Consider the following 26,679-nt stretch of genomic DNA (forward strand, 5'->3'; position numbering starts at 1 on the left):
AGGGGTGCGACTGAATAGTTTGAATAGAATGTTTGAGTACAAACACTGGCAGATCCACCTTTGTATTTTCTTTGAACCCCATCTGCTCACTCCCTGTTACCTTTACTATTCCTCTTTTTTCAGTCAGCTATTCAAATCCACTTCAGTAGAAATGAAGGACCTAACTTCAACAATTGCTTGAGCCAGAGGATTCTACATTCTGACTACATCCCCTTAGTAATTATTTACTTTCTGTTTTGTGTGTTGGAAAGAAGCCCGACAAAGTCATAAAGCACGTGATAAAAGTAATAGATTTCATGTTTTCTTTCTTACAGACCTTTCCAGTACATATCATCCGACAGGTAAGTGTGCATTATTTTATCTTCTGATACAAGTTTTAGTTTTAGTGTTGTTACTGGAATGCAAGTAAAACTTATTGATGCATGCACTATTTAATGCATGGGTAAAGTATTGTTACTTTTAATTCATCACCTGAAATTGTATTACTGTCACTTGAGGAATTTTGGCACAATACTAAATTGAATTGACACTTAAATATTTTGGTATGGTGAGGAACAGCACCAACTCTGTTCATTGTTTTCATTATTGCCTAGAGTAATTCAAAATTTCACAGCCTTCCATTTCGACTGTTATATTTATAGGTAACATCTTTTCTTTGGAAAAGAAGGGCAACACCCAGCATGGATTTTCTGACCTTTCTACCTGTCTAGACATTTCTCTGTTGCAGTTTACTGTCTGTGTCATGCAGGGAGGGTAGAAGGCAGCCATTGGAATATGTGGAGAAACTCCATGAAAAGGAAATGCAAAATCTCAATGTCTGACTTCACAATGCATTCAGTTAACTTTGTGATCTGTGGTTACACTTGAATCTTGACTCGAGAAAAGAGCTGGCGCCGAAGCACTGTGCCAAATGGTCGTCTCCTAGGCTGTTAATCTCTATGACACTGATGTTGTTTACAAGCCATTGAATTTGCAGTGTGGAGACTGATAAAGCAGTTTGATGACACTGCTACTTTGGAGAAATAATAATGCACTGGACCAAAAAATGGAGATTACATTATTTGGAAAATGAAAATGCCTAATTGCTTCATACTAGATAACTAAATGGAGGAACCACTGTGTTGAAGTCACTCTGTAGTGTAATAATGATTATCCAATGGAAAGGAAGTTTATAAAGGATGTAAACTTCATGTGAACAGAGATGAAGTCATCATTTTACGGAATGAAGGATATGATACAGAAGAAATTTGAGGTTGTTTAATATGTTTAATAGCCTTGCTGTTCTTCATAAAGGGAAATCTTTTCAACTGCATGGAATGCCAGAGAGGAAACTGACAGAAGTGAGCAGTACTTGAATAGTGGTAGCCTGGGTATTTTAATGAAACAAACTTTGGGCATATGGGGCAGGATGTCTGGAGTGCAGGATTTGCTTCCTTTTCTTTCCTTCTCTGCCTCATGATTATGATGTTGTGACTCAAAGCATGATGTAGCTTGATGGACAAGTCGCTATTTTGAATGATTAGGAGCAAGCCCCTCCCTGTCATTAATGCCAATGCTGCCGTGCTTCAAGGAGAGCTTCAAACTGTCTATGGAGTGTTTCTTTGTTCTCTCCTGCAATGTTAGCCATTTGAGATGGAGAAAGTAGGACCTGGTGGGGGAGATGCTTTTTGGCCATCTGGACACAATGACCAGTCATGGAAATTGATCTTTCAGGAGTTTTGCCTGAATTCTTGTGTAGCTTGTTTCAAGAAAGACACTAGTGTTTGTTTGACAGCTCTCCTGTAGACTTTGGAGGATGCGGTGGAGATATTGCTGATCAAATTTTCTCGGGCTCTTATGTTGCACTCAAGAGGATAGAGAGACTTACGAGAACGTTGCCTGGACTGAAGAATTGTAGTAACTTGTAGAAGTGGAGGGGAGATCTAATTTAAGTGTATAAAATTATGTGCGGCCTAGATAAACTGGATAAGAAGGTCCTCTCCCCGTTGGTTGGGGGAGTCTATAACAAGGAGGCATAGATTTAGATTAAGGGATAAAACATTTAGAGGGGATGCGAGGTGAAGCTTTTTCATCCTGAGAGTGATGGGGGTCTGGAACTGACTGCCTTAAAAGGTAATAGAGGCAGAAACCCTCGACATTTAAAGAATGCTTGGGTATATACTTAAAGTGCCTTAACCTACAAGGCTACAGACCAAAAGCTGGAAAATATGATTAAGTTCGATTGCTACTTTGTTGGCCTTAGTGGACATGATGGGCTTGAATGCCCTCCTTCCATGCTGTAAATTTCTTTGATTCTATGTGTCATCTGATATACAGTCCAGGTCCCACTGCAATACAGCAGTATGATGACAACAACTGCTCTGTACACTAGGATTTGCAGAGGTCTTTGTTGTCAAACACTCGCCACCATGATTAGCCTCGACTTAGTCTACTGCATTCGTTGCTCCCAATGCGGTTTCCTCTACATTGGAGAGACCAAACGCAAAATGGGTGACCGCTTTGTGTAACATCTTCGGTCTCTCCGCAAGCATGACCCAGACCTCCATGTCATTTGCTAAGGCTGAGCTGGCACAGCTGATTGGCTATTTGCTCTTCTTGTCAATGGTTGCCTTTTGAGAGAGGTGGCTGCCAAGTATGGGATGTGCTGGAAATACTCAGCAGATCTGGCAGCATCTGTGGAGAGAGAAACAGAGTTAATGTGTGAATTGAATATGAGCCTTCAGTACTGAAGGGAGGTGATGGGTTTTATGATCTTCAAAGCTGGCAGGGAGAGGAAGAACAAAAGGGAAGATTTGGGATAGGGTAGAGAGCGGGAGAGATTAAATAACAAAGATGTCATGGAACAAAAAGCAAAGGAAGTGATTGTAGTAAAGAAACAAAGCATTGGTCCAGAGTGAGTGTTAATGGCAGAATAATGAACTGTCTGAAAGCAAAAACATGGAATCAAGACACAGACTGGCAATTGGAAAAATAAACAAATCAGAATTGAAGACAGAATTTATGGTCTGAAGTTGTTGAACTCAATGTTGAGTTCAGAAGACTGTAAAGTGCCTTATTGGAAGATGAGGTGCTGTTCCTCAATCTTGGATTGAGCTTCACTGGAACATTGTGGCAGGCTGAGGACAGAAATGTGAACATGAGAACAAGGTGGTGAATTAGGTGTCAAGCAATCTGAAGATTGGGGTCATGCCTGTGGCCTGACTGGAGATGTTCTGCAAAGCGGTCACCCAGTCTGAGTTTGGACTTTTTATTATGTTAAAGGTGCTTTATAAATAGGAATTGTTGAGTCTGATTTGGAACACTTTTGCATGAAAAATAAGCTTCCATCTAAGGTGTAACTTAGCTACCCCCGCCCCAACCCCTTTTTAACTACAGTTTGTCATTTAAAAGGAACCTGATTTAATTGTCAGAATATATGAGAAAAAGCGTCAAATTATCTTTCTATTTAAAAAAAAAGGCAAAAGGCTTGTGCTGAAAATTACAGATTCCTGAGGTGGTTAGGTCAGCATCCCTAATTGCCCTTGTTCACAGAGTATTTAAGAGTCAACCATATTGATGTTGGTCTGGAGTCACATGTAGGCCAGAACGAAAGGACATTAATGAACTAGATGTTTTTACAATCAGCCGTGGTTTTGTGATCAGACTAATTCAGATTTCACCATCTGCCATGGTTGGATTCGAATCTGGGTCCTCATCCTCGGAGAATTACCCTGGATGTCTGGAATACTAATCCAGTGACAATACGCTATGCCACTGCTTCCCTTTGCAAAAAATGAAACCTGATGGAAAAATACAAATACAGAAAAAAGCTCAACCCGCCCCAACACCGAATAAGGTTTTGACCTTTAACTCCTCTGATGCACCCTTCTCGGTTGCATTTCCAGTTTCAAACTATCCACTGGCTGTCATCTATCCCCTGAAATATCCAATGCCTGCACCCTCCCCATTCCCAACAACAGCAATCCCCACCTCTTCTTCACCGGCTGTATTTCTCCTCCCCATTGCCCCACCCCCTACTAATGCTGAATTCTCTTTCCTCAGCATTCCATTCCACTCCCCTTCTCTGCCCTTACCTTTCTGATCTGCCTACTTCTTTTCTACCTCCTACATCTCTTTCCCTTTCTCTGTCCCTCTTCATTGTTATTCCTCTTGATATCCTCTGCTTTCTTTTTGCCTCTCCATTCCCCCCCTCCCTTCCCTTCCCACTTATTTTCATCCTCTCTGCTCCCCATGTTGCACACTGTCATTAACGTGCAAATTAGTCAGCAACTTGTCACAAGGTGGAGTTACCTCATGAATTGCAAATTGTCACAAGTTTTTAGGTGATTTGTGTCACTCCCACTATTTGCCTTGCAAAATAATATCTTGTGGTTAACCTCCCCATGAGTTTCACAAAGTTGTTGCATTTACACGTTAATTGCCCATTAAACCTGCCACAAAGATTAGTGTAGTAATTAAAATTGGAATTAAAAACAGGAAATGTCGGAAATACTCAGCAGGCCAAGCAGCATCAGTGGGAAGAAACAGGGTTAATGTTTCACACTGAAGACCTTTCATCAGAACGTGTTATTGGTGAAATGTGCCAACTGGTTGGTTGCGTTCTCAGATCCAGGAATTATGCTAGAGTAGCACAAGGGGGAAAGTGGATAAATATAATATAGAAACATATATTTATGTCTGTATTTTTAAAATGAGAATAATTAAGATCATTTTTAAAATTGACTCTGCTGTATTTTTGAAAGAAACAGGGAACATTTCATTCTGAAACATTGGTGGAAGAAACTTTTTTTCAGAAAAATCTTTGGGGAGGGCATAAACACCATAATTATTAATAAAATACAGCAAGTACTTTGTATCTGCAAATAGTCGAGACAACAATGGTACTTAAAGAGGCTAGGGAGTAGACTCCCAGTATGCCATTTGGATCTAGGTATTGTACATTGATTTGGGAGAAATAGAAAGGGGCAAAATTAAGAAATTTAATTAAGGTTTTACAAAAGCTACCTGACTTCAGCAACATTGTGAGAGAAACATCGTATGGCATGGATGTCAGAATCATCAACCCTCCATTCATGCCTGGACAATTCCAAAGCACACCTTGCTGGTTTCCCACATTCTACCCCCTGTAAACGTGAGGCCATCCAAAACTCTGCCTGCATCTTAACTCGCATCAAGTCCCGTTCCCCTGTCACCCTTGTGCTCACTGGCCTATATTGGCCTACTTTTCATTTTAAGATTCCCATCCTTGTTTTAAATCCTTACCCCTTCTATTCTCTGTAATCTCCTGCAGCCTCACAACCCTCCAGATATTGACACTCCTTGAATTCTGGCCTCTTGGCCATCCCTGATTTTAATTGCTCCAGTGTTGTTCATGCCTTCAGTTGCCTAAGTCCTAAGCTCTGGAGTACCCTTCCTCCTCCACATCTCTCCCTCTCTACCTTGCTTTCCTCCTTTTAAGACACTTCTTAAAGCCTATCCTTTTGACCAAGCTTTTAGTCAAAGCTTCGTAGTTTGTTTCATAATGCCTTTGCAAAGCACCTTGGGACATTTTATTGCATTAAGTCTATTGCACAAATATAAATTGTTGTTGAAACTGAATCTGACTTAACAATCTGAAAACACAAATTTTATAGAAATGAACTGAACAAGATCAGCACAAATTAATTGAGAATTTTTTAGAACCCTCATATGAAATCAGTCGCTTTGAAGCCCAACTAAAAGAATGTGATTGTTGTGAACGAGTTCAATAATCTGAAATAACAATGTATTTCTGAAAATACTACCGTTATATAGTGAACGCAGTGAATCTGAAATACTCCAAAATTGAAAATGCCACCTCAAAGGTTAAACAGCAAGTCACCTTAAGAATTAACATGTAAAATCGGGACATTGTGCTAAAATCGCATTTGGTAAAGGGTCTGGTCGATGTTCAGATTTGCATCTTAACAGAGATGTTCTGTGTATGTCTTTATCTGGCTTCTCTATTTGGGAAGCAAATAAGGAAAATCAGACTTGAGAAGGATTTATAATGGTGTTCCATTAATAGTCCATTGGCATGTTGGAGTGCTTTGAAAACTGGGACATTAGAAGAGTTGTGAACCAAAATTATGTGTGTGAAGCTTTCGTGGAATTGAGCTAAACTACTCGGCATACTGAGCTAATAATAATCTGTGCTTGGACTAGTAACACTTTAGAGCTCTTGCAAAACCGTGAAATAACTCAGAATTATTTGCATGTACGATAGTGGTGTTTAAGAGGCAGCTTGACAAAAACATGAATAGGATGGGAATAGAGGGATATGGACCCCAGAAGTGCAAAATGTTTTAGCTGACAGGCAATATGATCGGTGCAGGCTTGGAGGACCTGTTCCTGTGCTGTACTTTTCTTTGTTCTTCTTTGTTCTATTTACTTTTAAGTAAAGTAACTCATTTTCTATATTCAGTTTCATAAATATGCAAAGGAAAAAAATTAGGTATACCCTGATTATGATCTGGAATGATCGTCATGGTAAAATAAATACAACCACTTGCACGTTTCAAAATACAAGCCCATGAATGGGAATGAATTTTGATTGGTTGGTTTGAAAAGTTCATTATTATTAAAGAAACTTTCTGCAACATAAAAATGAGTGCAGGCTACTTTATAAGGTATTTTAAAATTGAGATTATGTCTTAAATATTTTATTTGTATGTTTACTAAACTGGGATTTTCTGCAAATTCTTAAATTTTAAATTTTCATTATTCTGCTAGAGTTGTTAGCTGCAGCTAACAATTAATGTGTTATGGTTTCAGGGCATTTAACTGGTCTGAAGGGATGACTGAGCAAATAACTGCAATTTTCACTATAAGTTAAACATCTTTATCTGGTAATGACATTTGTTGGATTCAAGATGCAGTGTTCTTGCAGGGTCACCTTTACTTGTATCGCTGAGTAACATTTTTAATAGTTCTTTAAGGAACCATTCAATGAAATAGTATAGAAGGAGGTCATACGGCCCATTGTGCGTGACTGACTCTTCGGCAGAGCTATCTAAATAGCCCTCCCCTTCTCTTTTACCAAAGCCCTGTAATATTTTTTCTTACAAAGTATTTATATAATTCTCCTTTGAATGTCACTATTGAAAATGTTCTTCCGTCTTTCGGGCAGTGCATTCCAGATCATAGCAACTTGCTGTATTTAAAAAAAAAATCTAATCTCACCTCTGGCTCTTAGGCCAAAAATTACCTTATATTTGTACCCTCTGCTTACAGACTCTTCTGTCACTGGAAAAGGTTTCTCTTTATTTACTGTGTCAAAGCTGTTCATGCTGTACTCTCGTTATATTGGCCACACACTGAATGGGAGAAAGGAATAAATTAGTTGTGCCACAAGTAATTCAGTGTATAAATGCTTTGTGATGTCAGCAATGTAATGGGGCACTATATAAATGCAACTACAGTGTATTACAATGAATATTTCTGACATTAAACTTGAGGGCAGATAACTTGAAAACAGATTCATTACATAGTCCCGAAAATATATTTTTAAAAAATGTACTTATGTCATTATTAATAATCCAAATGATGTTTTCTTTTTACAAATAATCTCCTAATGTATTGCTCATATAAAAAGTGTTTGAAAATATTAGTCTGTTGCTACTTCTAATTACATTTATTTTGATTACTCATCGCTATCGACTAGGTTCATTATAAGTTTTCCTTCACAAACAAATTTTGAGAATACAATTTGCAGTGTATTTTGCCTGATATAATTTTATGAATAAGGTTGGTGGAAAATGTTTTCAATGAAGCTTATTCAAGATGCTAACTACTGTGCACTTCACTGGACTCCCACAACGTGTCCTCCATCATTTCATGGAATGTTAAAGCTACTATTTGAGAAATATATTTGAATATTTCCTGCCATGTTATTTGATACTTTGTATCATTTTGAGAAGCATGATAAAGTATTCCCTGAGCGATCAATGAGTTTATCTATTGAATAGGTGAGCTGTAAAAACTACAAAGGTTTTGTTTTGCTCATTGGATTATTCTGAAGTGTCTGGTCTCAGCCAGGAAAAGTATAGGTGTGTGGTAATAGCACTGCAGTTGTCCTCAGCACCAGTTGGTTAGGGAGTGGAAATTTTACTCAGATTCTTGCTATTCAGTAACGTCTGCTAGTGAAGGGTACATGTGTAGATGGCTATACCTTTATACCACCTCTCTTGACCCCGACACTGCCTCCATGTTGTCAGACTGCTTATTTGACCTTGTTTCCTTGGTGAGCTGCAAATTCTTCTACGAATGTTTTCTTAGTCATTGTGAAGAGCAAAGCATTGCCTTTGTTCCCTGTCCCCACCCCCCAACCCCAACCCCATTCTACTCCACAAACTCCATTCCCTTGTAAATGACCCCAAGTCCTCCCCAGCACAAAGATGCCTATTTCCATCTCCTCTTGCAACAACTGTACAGATAGATGGTGAGGCCACACCGAGAGCCCTGCTTTGAGTTTTGGCCTCCCTATTTAGGGATGATATACTTGCATTGAAGGCGGTTCAGTGAAGGTTTACTAGGTTGATTACTAGGATGAAGGAGCTATCTTATGAGGGAAGGTTGAGCAGGTTGGAGTAATATCCATTGGATTTTCAAAGAATGAAAAGTGGTCTGATTGAAACATAAGATTCTGAGGGGGCTTGACAGGAAACATGCTGAAAGGATGCTTTCCCTTGCCTGGTTCTAGAACATGAGGGTGTTGTTTCAGAATAAAGAGACTCCTATTTAAGATGGAGTTGGGCCTTTGAATATGTTCAAGGCTGAGATACAGGAGCATCAAGGATTATGGGGAACAAGCAGGAAAGTGGATCTGAGGCAAAGATCAGACCAAACATGATCTTATTGATAGGCAGTCGGGCTCATGAGGCCCAAATAGTGTACACCTTCTAATTTTCACTTTCTTATCTTCCCCTGCCTCAGCCCACCTGTAGCTAAACCTCATACATGAATTCATTACCTCCAAACTCAACTGTTACAATGGTCTTCAGGCTGCCCTTCATGAACTTAGAGAATGAGGCTGGGTAAATAATAATGGGGAACCAGGAAATGGCAGAGGAGTTGAATAAAGACTTTGCATCAGTCTTCACGGTAGAAACACTAATAGCATTCCACAAATACTAAGTAATCAAGGGGCAAAAGGTGGGGAGGAAATAAATACAATAACTATCACTAGAGACAAAGTACTAGGGAAACTGATGGGGCTAAAGGCCGATAAGTCCCCTGGAGCTGATGGGTTGCATCCTAGGATATTAAAGGAAGTAGCTACAGAGATAGTGGATGCACTGGTGATAATCTTTGGAGAATCCTTAGATTCTGGAAAAGTCCCAGAGGATTGGAAAACTGCCAATCTAACACCCTTATTCAAAAGGGGATGGAGACAAAAAACAGTTAGTTACCTATAAGCCAGTTGGCTTAACATCTGTCATTGGGAAAATGTTAGAATCCATTATAAAGGATGTAATGGCAGAGCATTTAGAAGTGCATAATCTAATCAAGCAGAGCCAGCATGGCTTTATGAAGGGGAAATCATGTCTGACAAATTTGTTAGAATTCTTTGAGGAGGTAATCTTCAGGATAGATAAAGGGGAATCAGTAGATGTAATATATTTGGATTTCCAAAAGGCGTTCGATAAGGTACCGCACATTAGGCTACTTAATAAGATAAGAGCCCATGGTGCTGGGGGTATTTATTATAGCATGGATAGAGGATTGGTTAACTAATAGAAGACAGAGAGTTGGGATAAGGGGGGCATTTTCAGGATGGCAACCTGTAACTAGTGGAGTGCCACAGGGATCAGTGCTGGGGCCACAATTATTTACAATATATATTAATGACTAGGATGAGGGAAATGAATGTATTATTGCCAAGTTTGTGGATGATACAAAAATATGTGAGAAGGCAAGTGGTGAGGATGACATGAGTCCACCGAGAGATATAGACAGGTTAAGTGAGTCGGCAAAAACTTGGCAAATGGAATGTAATGTGGGGAAGTGTGAAGACTTGCACTTCGGCTGGAAGAATAGAGGAGCTGAATATTATTTAAATGGAGAAAGACTGCAGAAAGCTGCAGCACAGGGACTTGGGGGTCCTCGTGCATGAATCACAAAAAGCTAGCATACAAGTTCAGCAGGTAATAGGTAAGGTAAATAAAATCTTGACCTTTATTTCAAAGGGAATGGAGTGTAAAAATAGGGAAGTCTTGCTAAAACTATACAAAGCACAAATTAGGCCATACCTAGAATACTGTGAACAATATCTAAGGAAAGATATACTGGCATTGGAGGCAGTCCAGAGAAGGTTCACTAGGTTGATCCTGGGTATAGAGGGATTTTCTTATGAGGAGAGGTTGAGTAGGTTGGGCCTGTATTCATTGGAGTTTAGAAGAATGAGAGGTGACCTTATTGAAACATATAAGATTCTTAGGGGCCATTTTCCTCTTGTGGGAGAGCCCAGGACCAGAGGGCATAATCTCAGAGCAAGGAGTCACCCATTTAAGACAGAGATGAGGAATTTCTTCTCTGAGGGTAGTGAATCTGTGGAATTCTTTACTGTAGAGGCTGGGTCTTTTAAGTATTTTCAAGGTTGAGATAGACAGATTTTTAATCAGTAAGGGAATCAAAGGCTGTGGGGAAAAAGGCAGGAAAGTGGAGTTGAGGATTATCAGATCAGCCATGATCTCATTGAATGACAGAGCAATCTCAATGGGCCGAATGGCCTACTTCTGCTCCTACGTCTTAATGCTTTTATGCTTACGGTTTTGAGCTCTTGCAAAGTCTGCTGCCTGCATCTTAATCTGCTCACACATCTCCCCTATGTTTGCTGACCTATATTGACTCCCTGTGCACCAATGCCTCAGATTTAGAAGTCTCATTCTTGGTTTCAAATCCCTTTCGGGACTCATCTTTCTATCTTGGCACATCCCTGCAGCCCTGCATTCCATCAGTAACTTGGCATTCCTCCAATTCTGTTCTCCCAGACATCCCTCACTCTGCCTCACTCTTGGTGGTCTTGCCTTTGCCCATCTGTTTCCTAAACTCTAGAATTCCCTCTCAGCATCTCCACCTCTCTGCATCTTTCAGACCCTCCTTAAAACCAACTTCTTTGTCCAAGCTATTAAAGACTCAGTTTTTTTGGCTTAGTGCCAATTTTTTGTCTGGTTACACTTCCATGAAGTCGCTTGTGTCGGCTGTCTGCATGAAAGCTGCTATCATAGATTGTGCTGTATAAGTCAGCGCAGTGTATAAGACAACCCCATTTATTCAGTGCCAAAATGCATGTTTAGGCCTCAATTCAAGATATAAGTAAACCCCCCATTTTTCAGCCAATAGATGTATGTTTCCGGTATGCTTGTGTATGGAATCAGTCTCAATTTTTCAGCTCAAACTTTAAAGTTATACTTGCCTTCTAAGCCAGTGCATGAGATCAAACAGGTGATATGTCCCTGTTGCCAAGAAGATGCAGGGGAGTTTAATTCATGCCCATATAGAGCATACCATGCTTTGCAATGAACAGAAATGGGTCGTTCTGCAAAAAGAATGAACTACGAAGTTGGATTCAAGCTACTAGTGATAATGTTTGCTAACCTTTTGTCAAAGGGTTGTCAAGGGTTCTTTAAATAGTTGAATTAGAACGAGCACTGTCTCCACTGCTGTTTGGCCTGTTAGATGTTGAAGGTAAATCAGCCACAGGTTTGTTGTCTTTTTGAAGCAAAATATTCATGTACCTGCTGCTTATGGCCTCCATCTGTGCTGTAGGATTCTAAGACTGGGAAAAATAGATTTTCGCATTTGTAGAGTGCTTCTCATGACCTCAGGCTGTCCCAAAATGCTTTACAGTCAGTGAAGTACTCTTTGAAGCGCAATTACTGCTACAAGGTAAGAAACGCAGCAGCTGGTTTGTGCACAGCAAGATTCCACAAGCAGCAATTGTGACAATGAACAGATGTTAGTGATATTGCTTGAGTGATAAATATTGGCCAGATGTGGGAGGAGCCCCTTTATTTTCAAACAGTGTAATGGGACCTTTCACATCTCCTCACAGGGCTGACAGGGCCTCAGTTTTACTCGTTATCAAAAGACAGCACCACTGACAGGGCAGTACTCTCTCAGCATCCACTCAGCACTGCATTAGAAGGACTCTAGCATCCCAAAGGGAATTTTTTGATCATTGTAAATAGTAAATTTGATCACTGTATATGTTGTACTTGTATCAAGTTACATTGCATTCAGTTTGGAATGTGCAAAATATGTGATGTAAACATTGGATTCATTGTAATCACATTTATGTCGTGTTTAACACTGGCCTAAGTTCATGAATTAAAATAACTCAGATGCACAAAGAATAACTTTGAAGTCAAAACACACAATTTCAAGCATGCACCATTTTAACAAGACTGATGAATGCTGTTCGACAATGCCTGACAGCATTCTAGGAATATGGTAAATGAAATACAATGATATAATTGGCATATGCATCGAAAGAATATAGTCAATCATCATTCTTGCCAGCTGTATGGAAAATATGGAAGCTGCCTTTGAGGATCCAGGAGCTAGCTGTGGTACTGATAGGTTATTATAGTACTGCCCTAGTTTCCAAGCAATACGTGCTCAGATTCCAATGCTGTTTTGTGTAGGTTATGATTTTAAAAAAAGGGCACACTCCTCTTATGGTTAGAAAATGGCAAGATTAAGCAGAAGTTTTATGGTTTTATTATCTGACCTTTGGCTAATTTCAAATGAAATAAAGGGGTAAAAACAAGCACAGAATGCCAGAGGCACATCTGAAGGCATATAGTCATGACCTGGGTCAGATTTGATTTGCAGTGAGGCATCGGTTGAATTCTCTTGTCAGTTTTGTAAACAGGAGTCTGCGGGTGAGATTAGCATATTAATAAGGTGCTTGCTAATCAACTCCAAATGGAGCTGGCTGCAGGCTACAGTGGTGCCTTTTAGCAGTTTTCAAGGATGGTTCGGGTATACGAGAAACATGAGGAGAATCTAAAACTTGAAGGAGATTTGGTGCAGTTCTTTGCTGAAGAAATCGTATGCTGTTCTACACCGCTGTGGAACCTGTAATAGGAGAACTAATGTGAAGGCGCATATGAAAGGAAGCAGGGTTTTTGTGTTGGACTGAACACATTGAAGTGCCTTCCCAGCCCCCTGCTGGAGCCCATACTGACAGTGTTGAATTGAGACATTGTATGCAGTGGCCTAGCTAGCGTGTACGCTGCTGCCAAGGCAGCAAGGCCTGTTCCAAGAAGCAGTTGTCGTCTGCATGGAGAGGAGCGGCTGCAGTCCATTCCCAGTATGCTGGGCCAGAGGTATTGACAGATTAAGAAATTCCTACCCATTTAAAGAACAGAGAGAAGAAATTGACGTTGCAAATGTTGAAAAAATCTTAAATATTTTAGTTACATTTTCATTTGTTTTTAAAAAGAATGATTCCTTACTAGCCTTTGGGGGAAAATATCTTTTGTTATTTGACAACTGTTTCCTGGTTTGTTGTGCTTACTTTGACCTTGTTTGATAAAAATCATTTAAAACACAGATAATTCACAATTCATTTACCTGGTGCAGTTTTTTTTAAAAGCACTTCTATGAAAAGCTAATTTGTGCTCTTGTACCTTGTCAGGTCATAGCAGGTAAATGCAATCTGACAGTGCTCCTCATTTTGTTAACAATGAAAGTACCAAGGTGCAGGCATTTGTCAATGTTTTTGCTTCATATTTGGATTAACTCTTTCTGTTATCTACAGTTTAAAAAGTCAACATTTAATTTCATAAATTATTGGCTATCTGAACAGATGAGTAAATACTGATGGGTGTTTATATAAAAGCTTACATTTCACAGCCAGCCCTATTTTATTAAATAAAAAAAAACAAAAACAGAATTACCTGGAAAAACTCAGCAGGTCTGGCAGCATCGGCGGAGAAGAAAAGAGTTGACGTTTCGAGTCCTCATGACCCTCTGTCGAAGGGTCATGAGGACTCGAAACGTCAACTCTTTTCTTCTCCGCCGATGCTGCCAGACCTGCTGAGTTTTTCCAGGTAATTCTGTTTTTGTTTTGGATTTCCAGCATCCGCAGTTTTTTTGTTTTTATCTCTATTTTATTAAATGTCCACTAGCTACACAATATTTCAGGCTTCATATGTTTTTATTTAGATATTTCAGTCTTTTATGATCATACATACGCATGTACCTGTGATTATTTCTTTTTCGCCCCTGCCTTAGTTTGTTTATGTTTGTAAACAATATATCTTAAAAAACGAACGGATAGATTTCAGTGAAACTTGGTACACAGATAAGGTATGGCCCAAGGAAATACTGATTAGTTTTTGGCAAAGATACAGATCAGCATCCTGGATTTTTTTTAAGGATCTGTTGACGTTGAGAGATAGGGTGAATTTAAATTTTTCTGAATGTTCTGAGTTTTATTTAGAATGTGCTGATTGCTTTACAATGTTGTGAATTGTCTCAGCTACTGTGGTGGAATTGGTCACAGCCGACAAATGTGAACAGAGTTTTCAAAGCAGGTTCTTGGATCTGGATTGGCCTGAAGCCTCCTCAATGAGATGGAAGCACTTAATAAAAAAAAATATTTTTTCAGCTTTGTAATTACAGAGTATCAGCCAGTCAGGGAAAAGTCTCAAGCAAGAACTGCGTAATTGTAATAACTGAGTTAATAAAGTGTAGCGGAGCTATGTGCTCTACTGGGTACCTTCTTCACTTGTTTAAATCATGCCAACTTGCTGATTTGTTGATTATATTGCGAAAAAAATAATGTATTTTCCAACTACTCAGGGTTTTACTTATCATTAAAACATATTTCCCTTGGAAAGTGTTGCTCTGAAGCCAAAATCTCTTTTCATGCAAACTTTTTTTAGCAAAATATGGGGGAAAACTGACAACATGTGCATGATTGATTAATAAATAGAGCAATGGACCAGTGCATATACAATATATTTCTGAAGGTTGGACCTTTGAAAATGTATGTACATTTCCTGGTACTCAATTGCAAACTACAGTAATGATAAGTTTGTAGTGGTGATAAAGCATGCTTTTAGTTTAAGATGCCTTTACACATTAGCTTCTTAGACTGTGCTGGTCATCACTGTCCTAGGTACAAGTGACAGCCAAACATAAGTGTACCCACAACTTTGGAGATTTGTTTGTGAATTTTCCATTTTCTTCTCTCAACCGGTCTGAAGGCATTTTGTACCTGATTGAAGTAATTGTTTCAACTTTTTTATATTCATTCATGGGATGTGAGCATTACTGGCAAAGCCAATATTGTTGCCCATTGCTAATTGTCTTTGAAAAGGTAGTAGTGAGCATCCGTCTAGAACCACTGCAATCCACGTAACGTAGGTACATCCATCGTGCTGTTAGGGAGGGAGTTCCAAGTTTTTGATCCAGTGACAGTGAAAGAATAGTGATGTAGTTCCAAGTCAAGATTTTATGTGGTTTGGAGAGGAACTTGTAGGTTGATGTGCTTCAATGTGTCAGCTGACCTTGCCCTTCGAGATGATAGAGGTACTGTCGCAGGAGCCTTGGTGAGTTGCTGCAGTGCATCTTGTAAATGGTCCACGCTGCTGCCACTGTGTACCGGTGATGGAGTGAATGTTATGTGGTGGATGGGATGTCAATCAAGCAGGCTGCTTTGTCTTGGATGGTGTTGAGCTTCTTGAGTGTTGTTGGAGCTGCACTCATCCAGGCAATGGAGAGTTTTCCATCACACTCCTGACTTGGGCTTTGGGGGGGTCAGAATTCCCAACCTTTGCCCTACTCTTGCAGTCACAATATCTATATAGCTGGCTCAGTTATGTTTCTGCTCAGTGGTAATCTACAGGTTGTTGAAGTTAGCAATGGTAATGCTGTTGAATGTCTAGAGAAGATGGTTGGATTCTGTCTTGTTGGAGGTGGTCATTGCCTAGCACATGTATGGTGTGAATGTTACTTAACGCACATCAGCCTAAGCTTAAATATTATAAACGTCTTGCTGCATTCAGGCACAGACATTTTCAGTATCTGAGGAATCACGGATGGTACTGAACACTGTGATCATCAGTGAACATCTCCACTTATGCTGAGTGTAAGGCCATTAATGAAGCAACTGAAGGTGCAGGGCTTTTAGGACCAGAGTGACCAACACTGGGGTTGGGAGATGGGGGGAATAAAGGGGAGACTTGGCTGGAGGAGGTGAGGAGGGTGTGGTGGTGGCTGCTGACAAGTCCAGGTGAGCTGTCTGGACCTCACCCATGCACCCCCCCCTTGCACCTGCCAGACACCTTTCTGTACCCCATCCCCCTGCATTCGGCCTGTGAGCGTTGGCACTGCCGAAACTGATTTTGGAGCACTCCCCTAACCCCCGGAGTCGGGCCTGAGTGCCAACACCAAAGTGGACCTGCCTGTACAGAGTTGGACGCCCTCCCCAACCCCAGCCACTTCCCAGACCCCCCCAACCTCCACCTGTTGAGGCCAGTGCTGCAGTGTTGCTCCCTTGTGGCTGTGTCTGTGTTAGCTGATGTTGTGGATGTGGGACAAGAGGGCAAATTCCAGGACAATCCCAGAAAATCTGGGACAGTTGGTCACCCTCCTTTGGGAGGAACTCTTGCAGCTATGTCCTGGAGCTAAGCTGATTGGTCTCCAACAACACAGCCATCTTCCTTTGTGTTCAGTATGACTTCAGCCAGTGGTGAGTTTTCCCCCGATTCCCATGACTTCAATTTTGCATGGGCTGTTTGAGTTCACACTCGGTCAAATGCTGCCTTGATATTAAGGGCAGGCACTCTCATCTCTCAATTGTACCAGCTTTAAGTGTGAGAATTGGTTCTACATCAAACACCAACCATGGCATTGTGCAGCATTAATCACTAAATATTAATTTCAAGTTGGAACATTTCCATTTTTGATTTTCCACATTTACTCAACAAGCGTTAGTGAAACCAATTCCAACCTCAACCTCTGTCGTGACTTAACTCAACTAACCCAGCAAAGACTGGCGATCAAATCTGAGTATTTTGTTTTCTGGTCAGAAAGAAAGAAGAGCTCACACTTATGAAGCACCTCTCACACCTTTAAGGTGCCCCATAGATAGCACTTTTCACTAATTAAGTGCTTTTAGAGTATAGTCACTGTTGTCATGTTGGGAAACACAGTGACTGATTTCCACACACTGAGGTCGCACGAAAAGCCATGAAGCGAATGACCAGATCATGGAATCATTGAGTGATACAGCTCAGGAGGCCACTTGTCCTGTAGTGCTTATGTTGGCCCTTTGAAAGTTATCCAATTCCCACCCACTCCCCCTGCTCCTTTTCCCCTAGACCTGTAAGTGTTGCACTTGAAGTATTTGTTCAATTCTTTTGAAGATCAGCTATAATCTCATTGAATGGCCTACTCCTCCAACTCCTTGTGTTTTGCAAATCATTATTGTATCTTTTATACTGCCCTTTCAGGCAGTGCATTCCAAATCATACAACTACTGTGCAATTCTTTTTGCCTCATGTCACCTCTGGTTCTTTTGCCAATTACCTTAAATCTGTTTCTTCCCGTTACTGATTCCTCTGCCACTGGAAACCTTGTCCCTTATTTCGTCAATAACACTCCTATGTCACTAAGATTGAGACCATCTGATCAGCTGCCTCTGCCGCTTCCCCCCTACAGGACCAAACTTGCTTAAAAGTTCCCTCCGACCTTGCCCCAGACTTGCATCTTTCTTTAGCTTCTGCCCTATCTCCCCTCATGCTCTCTGTAAGCTCATCTTGTCCATGAGACCTGTACCGTCTTCCTGTACCCTCAACCCTAATTCCACTAAACTGCTGATAACCTACTTTCCTTCCTGGACCACATGTGAGCTGATAACGGTTCTCTCTCCTCAGGTACCATCCAACCGTTCTTTAAATCTGTCATCATCACTCCCCTCAAAAAAACAAACCCTGCCCCCATCGTCCTTTTGAACAGCTCCATCTTTGATCTTCCTTTCCTCTCAAATGTGTTGCTGCCTTCCTAGCCATTCTTATTTTTCCTGGAACACCAATTTTGAATCCCTCCAATCAGTTTGTTACCCTTACTTTGAAAGGAAATATTTCAGTAGTGTAGTAACAAATGACGTCCAATGTGACTGTGATAAAGGTAAACTATCCCTCCCTGTCCCCCTCACCCTGTCTTCAGCTTTTGTCTGACCTCGCCATCCTACTTGAGCGTCTCACCACGAATGTCCAGCTAGATCAGACTCCACTCATCTGGCTCCATTGTTGCCAGAGAATGGCAAAAATTAAAATAAAGAATTCTCTTTCAAACTTCACACAGATTGTTGTAGCTGACTGACTGCTTTCACTTTTCTAAAAATGTGTTGGTGTTACCTGGTAATTTAGCGAATGCGTGTAATTCTTTGGGACTATAAATAGTCTGAATCAGTTGTTGGCCTGACTCCCAAAATCTTAATTTGCCAGTCTCTGGGTAATGTCAAGTTAAATAGGAGACAAACCAACTGATGAGATAGCAACTATTGCCTTACCTCTAAATGTGTGGTTTTTTTTTTACAGTCCGATGATATAAGAACTTCAAAAAGGACCTCGCTTTTTTTTGTTATGACTATAGCGTAACCATGTATGTCCTATTTTGGTTCTCATTCAGATGCCCTAAATAGATTAAGCAGAGTTAGGTGCTTACATATGATGATATAATTACTGCTTTAGTAATAAACTGAAACTACATTTTTGACTCAAGGGAGTAGACCTATTTGAGGGATAAACAACTAGGCAGGCTTTCATTTCTGTTTTGTAATTTCTTTGTAATTCTACGTAATTTTGCCAGTGTTGTTGAGTTTTAGTTTAATGTTGGGTCTGCATGAACACTGATTGTGACACGACTAATGGCCCATACTACCTTTTCACAACTGACCAAGCAATTGTAATTCAAGCTGGATTCAACTCTATGGATGATTTTAAAATATTAAAAAATGACTTGGAGCGTTGCTTTAAATTTTTATTGGTAGAATGTCTCTCAGGATACCAATAAAATATTCCTACGGACACATTCAGTAAGCTGTGTTTAAAATGGGTTGGTTGGAGCATTTCTTTTAATTCATTCATGGGATGTGGGCGTCACTGGCTAGGCCAGCATTTATTGCCTATCCCTAGTTGCCCTTGAGAAGGTGGTGGTGAGCTGCCACCTTGAACTGCTGCAGTCCATGTGGTGTATGTACACCCACAGTGCTGTTAGGGAGGGAGTTCCATGCTTTTGACCCAGTGACAATGAAGGAACAGTGATATATTTCCAAGTCAGGATGGTTGAGTGACTTGGAGGGGAACTTCCAGGTGGTGGTATTCCCATCAATCTGCAGCACTTCTGTTTGTAAATGGTAGCGGTTGCGGGTTTGGAAGGTGCTGTCTAAGGAGCCTTGGTGAATTTCTGAATTGCATCTTGTAGATGGCACATACTGCTGCTACTGTGTGTCGGTGGTGGAGCAAGTGAATGTTGTGGATAGGTTGCCAATCAAGTGGGCTGCTTTGTACTGGATGGTTGAGCATCTTCAGTGATGTGGGAAGTGCACTCACCCTGGCAAGTGGGGAGTATTCCATCACATACCTGATGTGTGCCTTGTAGGTGGGGAGTCAGGAGGTGAGTTACTTGTCGTAGGATTCCTAGTCTCTGACCTGCTGTTATAGCCACAGTATTTATATGGATAGTCCAGTTCAGTTACTGGTCAATGGTAACCCCCAGGATTTTGGTGGTGGGAGATTCAGTGGTGGTAATGCCTTTGAACATTTGGTACATTGGTGAAGTGCTTCCTGAGTGAAAGTTGCCATAGTCCCAGAAGGCCACAGGCTGCTCTCTCATTAGAGCGACAGAGGTGACTGGCGGTGAGTTTAACCTGAAGGTCACCACATCTCAGGCGAGGGGTGAAGTTGAGAAGGCGGGACCTTCATGGATGACCTCATCCGGTATGGGAATTGAACCCGTGCTATTGACATCACGCTGCACCACAAACCAGCTGTCCAACCAATTGAGCTTTGGAGTTCCAAATGCTCATCTAAATACTTCTTAAATATTGTGAGGGTTCCTGCCTCTACCAACCATCAGGCAGTGTGTTCCAGATTCCAACCACCCTCTGGGTGAAAAATTTTTTCCTCAAATCCCCTCTAAACCTCCTGTACCATACCTTAAATCTATGCCCCCTGGGTTATTGACACCTCCGTTAAGGGGAAAAGTTTTTTTCTATCTACCCTGTCGATGCCCCTCATAATTTTGTAAACCTTTATGAGGTGTCCCCTCAGTCTTCTCTGTTCTAAGGAAAACAACCCTAACCTATCCAGTCTCTCTTCATAGCTGAAACGCTCCAGCCCAGGCAACATCCGGGTGAATCTCCTCTGCACCCTCTCCAGTGCAATGACATCCTTTCTATAGTGTGGCGACCAGAACTGCACACAGTACTCCAGCTGTGACCAAACTAGAATTTTATACAGCTCTAAACATGACCTCCCTGCTCTTATATTCTATGCCTCGGCTAATAAAGGCAAGTATCCCATATGCTGCCATATCTATTTGTGTTGCTGTTTTCAGGGATCTATGGACACATGTACACCAAAGTCCCTCTGATTCTCTGTACTTCCTAGGGTCCATAAGACATAGGAGCAGAAATTAGGCCATTCAGCACATTGAGTCTGCCTTGCCATTCAATCATGGCTGATAAGTTTCTCAACCCCATTTTCGTGCCTTCTCCCCGTAACCTTTGATCCCCTTACCAATCAAGAATCTATCTATCTCGGTCTTAAATACACTCAATGATCTGGCCTCCACAGCCTTCTGCGGCAATGAATTCCATAGATTCAAATAGGGTCAAATAGGAAATAGAAAATTCAAATAGGAAATATTCAGATAGGGTCCTACCATTCATTGTGTATTCCCTTGCTGTTTTAGTCCTCCCAAAATGCATCACCTCACTCTTCAGGCTTAAATTTCATTTGCCACTGCCCTACCCATTTATATCATCCTGTAGTCTAAGGTTTTCCTCCACTATTTATGATACCACCAATTTTCGTGTCATCTGCGAACTTACTGATCATACCTTCTATATTCACATCTAAATCATTAATGTACACTTCAAACAGCAAGGGTCCCAGCACCAATTCCCGTCACAGGCTTCCAATTGCAAAAACAACCTTCAACCATCACCCTCTGCCTCCTGCCACTAAGCCAATTTTGGATCCAATTTGCCAAATTGCCCTGGATCCCATGGACTGTTACCTCCTTGACCATTCTCCTTTGTGGGACCTTGTCAAAAGCCTTACTGAAGTCCATGTAGACTACATCAGCTGCACTAACCTCATCTACAAAACTAGTCACCCTCTCAAAAAATTCAATCAAATTTGTTAGACATGATCTCTCCCTGACAAAGCCATGCTGACTGTCCCTGATTAATCCCTGTGCCTCCAAGTGGAGATTAATCCTATCCCAGAATTTTTTCCAGCTGTTTCCCTACCACTGATGTTAAACTCACTGGCCTGTAATTATTTGGTTTATCCCTACTACCCTTCTTGAATAATGGTGCTATTTTCATTGCCCTCCAATCTTCTGACACCGCTTTTGTGGCCAGGAAAGATTTGAAAGTTAGTGTCAGAGCTCCTGCAATCTCCTCCCTTGTCTCATAAGAGCAATGAAGAATAACTTGAACCAGGTCTGCCCCGAAGAGATTTTTCATGGAAACTAAAATAAAGAACACTTTAAAGTAAAACCAAAACAATACTTGCAGATGTGGTAGGTAACAAAACCTGCGAGAGCACAGATTTAAAGCTTGTGAAGAAAAAAATTAGCACAGCTGTCGTTAAGTTCAATAATGGCATTAATTTGGGTTCCACTAGGGTCCCTCAGCTCCTGACTTCATGAGAGCCTTGGTTCAGACATGGACAAAAGAGCTAACATCCAGAGGTGAGGTGGAAGTCACTCCCCTTGACATCAAGGCAACATTTGACCGAGTGTAGCAGCAATGAGCCCTAGCAAAACTGGAGTCAATGGGAATTGGTGGAAGGTGGGGGAAACTCTTGGCTGGTTAGAGTCAAACCAAGCATAATGGAAGATGGTTGTGGTTGTTGAAGGTCAGTCACCTTAGTTCCAGGACATCACTACATCCTCAGGATAGTGTCCTCAGCCCAGCCATCTTCGGTGGCTTCATCAGTTATCTTCCTGCCATCATAGGGTCAGAAGTGGGGATGTTCACTGCAGATTGCATAATGTTCAGCACCATTCGTGACGACATAAGTACAGAAGCAGTCCATGTCCAAATGCAGCAAGACCTGGTCAACATTCAGTCTGCAAAGGACAAAGCCCTGTGTATTAATATATGTAGCTTCTAGCACGTGTAACTGTGCCACACTGCCAGCCCGACTGATAATCTTAAATTGGTTGTCAGTGTAATTCTTAGCATACTCAGGATTGTTTAACAAATATTGTCCAATTATGGAATCATATCTAATGTTGGACACCATGTTTTTGAGTTTTGCAAGCATGGGCTGGTTGGTTAGAAACAGTACCTTGCCTATTGTGAACAGCTGAAGGTGCATGCTGTTTGATACAATCCGTCAGTCTTTGGAATGCACAGCCCACATACCTAGCATCTCACGGGCACTGAAATTCATAAATAAACCACATTACTCATTTGTGTGATAGGCAGAGCATCTGTTTGGCTTGATGGCAGCATCCTGTTTGATTGCAGAACTCGGTGGTACAGAGGGATCTGGGAGTCCTAGTACATAAATCACATAAAGTTAGTATACAGATACAGCAAGTGATTAGAAATGGAATGTTTGCATTTATTGCAAAAAATGGAATATAAAAGTGGGGAAGTTTTACTGCAGCTGTACAGGGTCTTGGTGAGATCACATTTAGAGTACTGTGTACAGTTTTGGTCTCCTTATATGAGAAAATATATAATTGCTTTTGAAGCTGTTCAGAGAAGGTTCATTACTAGAATGGAGGGCTTATCTTATGAAGAAAGGTTGAACAAGTTGGGCCTATACTCATTGGAGTTCAGAAGAATGAGAGGTGACTGTTTGTTGATTGTTACATTTTTGAAATTATGACGATCATCAAATTCAGTTGTGAAACTTAGTGTTGTTTGTTTTAATCTTTGTCTTAATCTGGCCCTAGTTGACTGGGCAGGAAGACTACAAGGTAGGACAGTTGATGAACAGTGGCAGATGTTTAAGGAGATCTTCAATTCCTCGCAAGTAAAATATATCCCAATGAGGAAGAAAGATGGTAAGAGGGGGGAAAAGCATCCAAGCAAGGAAGTTAAAGATAAGTTAAAGGCAAAAACTAAGGCATACCAAATTGCAAAGGTCAGTGGCAGGAAGATTGGGAAACCTTTAAAGATCAACAAAGGGTTACAAAAAAAATAAAAAGAGCAAAGGTAAATTGTGAAAGAAAACTAGCGCAAAATGTAAAAACTGATAGCAAAAGCTTCTACAAGTATATAAAAGGAAAGAGAGTAGCTAAAGTGAATGTTGGTCCCTTGGAGGATGAGACTGGGGAGTTAATAGTGGGGAATGCAGAAATGGCAGTGATGCTTAATCAATATTTTGCCTCAGTTTTCACAGTGGAGGACACTAGTACCACCCCAATAGTAAGTAACAGGTAGTGCAGAGGATATAGAGAAGGAGGAACTTAGAACAATCACCATCATTAGAGAAAAAGTACTGAGCAAACTATTGGGATTGGGGGTAATATATTAGCTTGGATAGAGGATTGGCTAACCAACAGAAAGCAGGGAGTCGGGATAAATGGGTCTTTTTGTGGATGGCAAGCTTTAACTAGTGGGGTGCCACAGGGTTTGGTCCTTGGGCCCCAACTATTTACAATCTATATTAATGACTTTGATTCAGGGATAGAAGGTACTATAGCTAAATTTGCAGATGACACCAAAATAGGTGGAAAAGTAAGTTGCAATGAAGAAATAAGAAATGTACAAATGGATATGGACAGGTTAGGTGAATGGGCCAAAATTTGGCAGATGGAGTTTAATGTGCATAAGTGTGAGGTTATCCATTTTGGTTGGAAGAATAAAAAGGGGACTTATTATTTAAATGGAGAGAAACTTCAGAATGCTTCAGTGCAGAGGGACCTGGGTGTCCTCGTGCATGAATCACTGAAAGCTAGTATGCAGGGTACAGCAGGTAATAAGGAAGGCAAATGGAATTTTGGCATTTATTGCTAAAGGAATAGAGTATAAAAATAGGGAAGTGTTGTTGCAACTGTAGAAGGCATTGGTGAGACTGCATCTGGAGTACCTTGCACAGTTTTGGTCCCCTTACTTGAGGAAGGATGTAGTTGCATTGGAGGCGGTTCAGAGGAGGTTCACTAGATTGATTTCAGAATTGCGGGGCTTGTCTTATGAGGAGAGATTGAGCAGTTTAGGCCTATACTCGCTAGAGTTTAGAAAGATGAGAGAAGATCTAATTGTGGTATATAAGATGCTAAAGGGGATAAACAAAGTAGATGTGGAGCAGATGTTTCCCCTTGTGGGGCATTCTAGAACGAGAGGCCATAGTTTTAGGCTAAGAGGTGGTAGATTTAAATCAGAGATGAGGAGGAATTACTTTTCTCAAAGGCTTGTGAATTCACTACCTCTGAATGCAGTGGATGGCGGGACGCTGAATAAACTTAAGGATGAGATAGACAGATTTTTAATTAGTAATGGGTTGAAAGGTTATGGGGAGAGGGCGGGAAATTGGAGTTGAGGCCGAAATGAGATCAGCCATGATTGCAATGAATGATGGGGCAGGCTTCAGGGGCTGAATTGCCCACTCCTGCTCCTAGTTTGTATGTTCGTATGTTCTTATATCTTATTGAAACATTTAAGATTTTGAGGGGACTGAATAGGGTGGACACCGGAGCATGTTCCCTCTTGTGGTGGAAACTAGAATTCAGGGACATAGTTTAAGGATAAGACAGAGATTAGGAGAAATTTTTTCTCTCAGACCGTCATTAGAGTCTGAAATTCTCCACCCCAGAAGGTATTGGAGGATGGATCTTTAATTTATTCAAAGCTGAGTTAGTTAGGTTTAGACAAGGAAGTCCAGGGTTATGGGGTGCAGACAGGAAAGTGGAGCTGAGACGACAACAGATCAGCCATGATCTTACTGAATGCTGCAACAGGCTCAAAGGGCCCAATGGCCTGCTCCGAAGTCCTATCTTCCTATGTAAATCTGGATTCCCGATTGATCACATGTGAGTGGTAGGTATTAAAGAAACAGATGATTGCTGAAGTAGGATGAAAAAAGGGTTGGTGCTCTGGCAGAATGAGGTAAAATAGGTTGAAAGGCCTTGTTCATTTAAAGTTTGACCACAATTAGATTATGAGGATAAGTTTAAAAATATTACAGTCGCCAGGTATTGTAGATCAAATAAAATATAGGAGCTTAGAATATGGATTGTGTATGAACACCAAAAACATCAAAAACAATGGTCGTTACAGGGAATACATGAGAAGAAACTAGAGTGAACATTGAAGTGAATGGTGTCGCACTGGAACAAGTAGATAAGTTTGTCTACTTAGGACAAATCATAACAGAAGATGAAACAAAAACAAAAATTGCTGGAAAAACTCAGCAGGTCTGACGGCATCTGTGGAGAGAAAGAAAAAGAGTCATACATACTCGAAACGTTAACTCTGTCTTTCTCTCCACAGATGCTGTCAGACCTGCTGAGTTTTTCCATTAATTTTTGTTTTTGTTTCAGATTTCAAACATCTGCAGTGTTTTGCTTTTATCTAAGCTGATAACAGAAGATGGCTGCTCTGACACTGAAGTCAGAAGAAGGCGAGAGATAGCCTGAAGTAATTTCATGAAGATGAAGGATGTGTTAACAGGAAACAGGCTTAAGCTTGTAGCAAGGCAAAAAACTCACAAGATGCTACATCCTATCCACTTTCCTTTATGCCTCGGAAATCGGGATAATTAGTAAAGATCTGTGGAAGAAAATAGAGGTCTTTGAAATGTGGGTGTATTTTAAAATTCCATTTGCGGACCAGAAGAGAAATGAAGATGTACTTGAGATTGCAAGAGCAAAAAGACCTCTAAAAGGTCTCTTGGAAAAAAAAAGGCCAGGATTTCAGCCATTTGAACAGCGCCTTAAAGCTACACAGATTTCTTCTAGACGGCAAAGTGGAGTGCCGCAGAGAGAAGGGCCAGCCTAGGTGTAGTTGGATGATGGATGGCACAGAGTGGGTGCAGATGAGCTACAATGGCTGTGTGAGGATAGTGCAAGACAGACAAGTGTGGCATACCACAATAGCAGATCTCTTCGCAGTGGTAGCTACCAGCAGCAGCAGACAGGTATTTTGCTGTAGATGAGCACACTCCTAATCTGGTGCTAGGGCCTGTGCTTAAATCAATTTTTGACACTAGATGCAAACTATAAAGGTTCCATTTGAAGTGAATGTTGCAAGCAAATCCAGTTCCTAATGGACACAAGCCCACAAGACCAAACTTTTATTCAGCAGCAGTGTGCAACCTCTGTCCAAATACAGTATTTGGAAGAATGGTTAGTGAGAGAAGTAGAGCAGTCTAGTAAGGGAGGCCCTCCTCTCTGCTTAAACTGAAGGCTTGCCATTTGAGCCAGACTGGAGAGGACTTTACTTTGTAGAGA

General features: G+C 40.9%; 1 protein-coding gene across 2 annotated transcripts in view; it reads left to right on the forward strand.

The window, feature by feature from the left end:
• ptk2aa (protein tyrosine kinase 2aa) overlaps positions 1-26,679 on the forward strand; it is a 551,780-nt gene that overhangs the window by 144,112 nt on the left and 380,989 nt on the right. For both annotated transcript variants that reach the window (XM_041189015.1, XM_041189013.1), the window contains exon 2: positions 315-341. Coding sequence is in view for 1 of the 2 variants with exons in the window: in XM_041189013.1 (XP_041044947.1) it covers positions 315-341 (27 nt within the window). In the remaining variant the exon portion in view is untranslated. The remainder of the gene's footprint in view (positions 1-314; positions 342-26,679) is intronic.

The sequence above is a fragment of the Carcharodon carcharias genome, chromosome 6 (assembly GCF_017639515.1).
Source record: "Carcharodon carcharias isolate sCarCar2 chromosome 6, sCarCar2.pri, whole genome shotgun sequence".
Lineage (NCBI taxonomy): Eukaryota > Metazoa > Chordata > Chondrichthyes > Lamniformes > Lamnidae > Carcharodon > Carcharodon carcharias.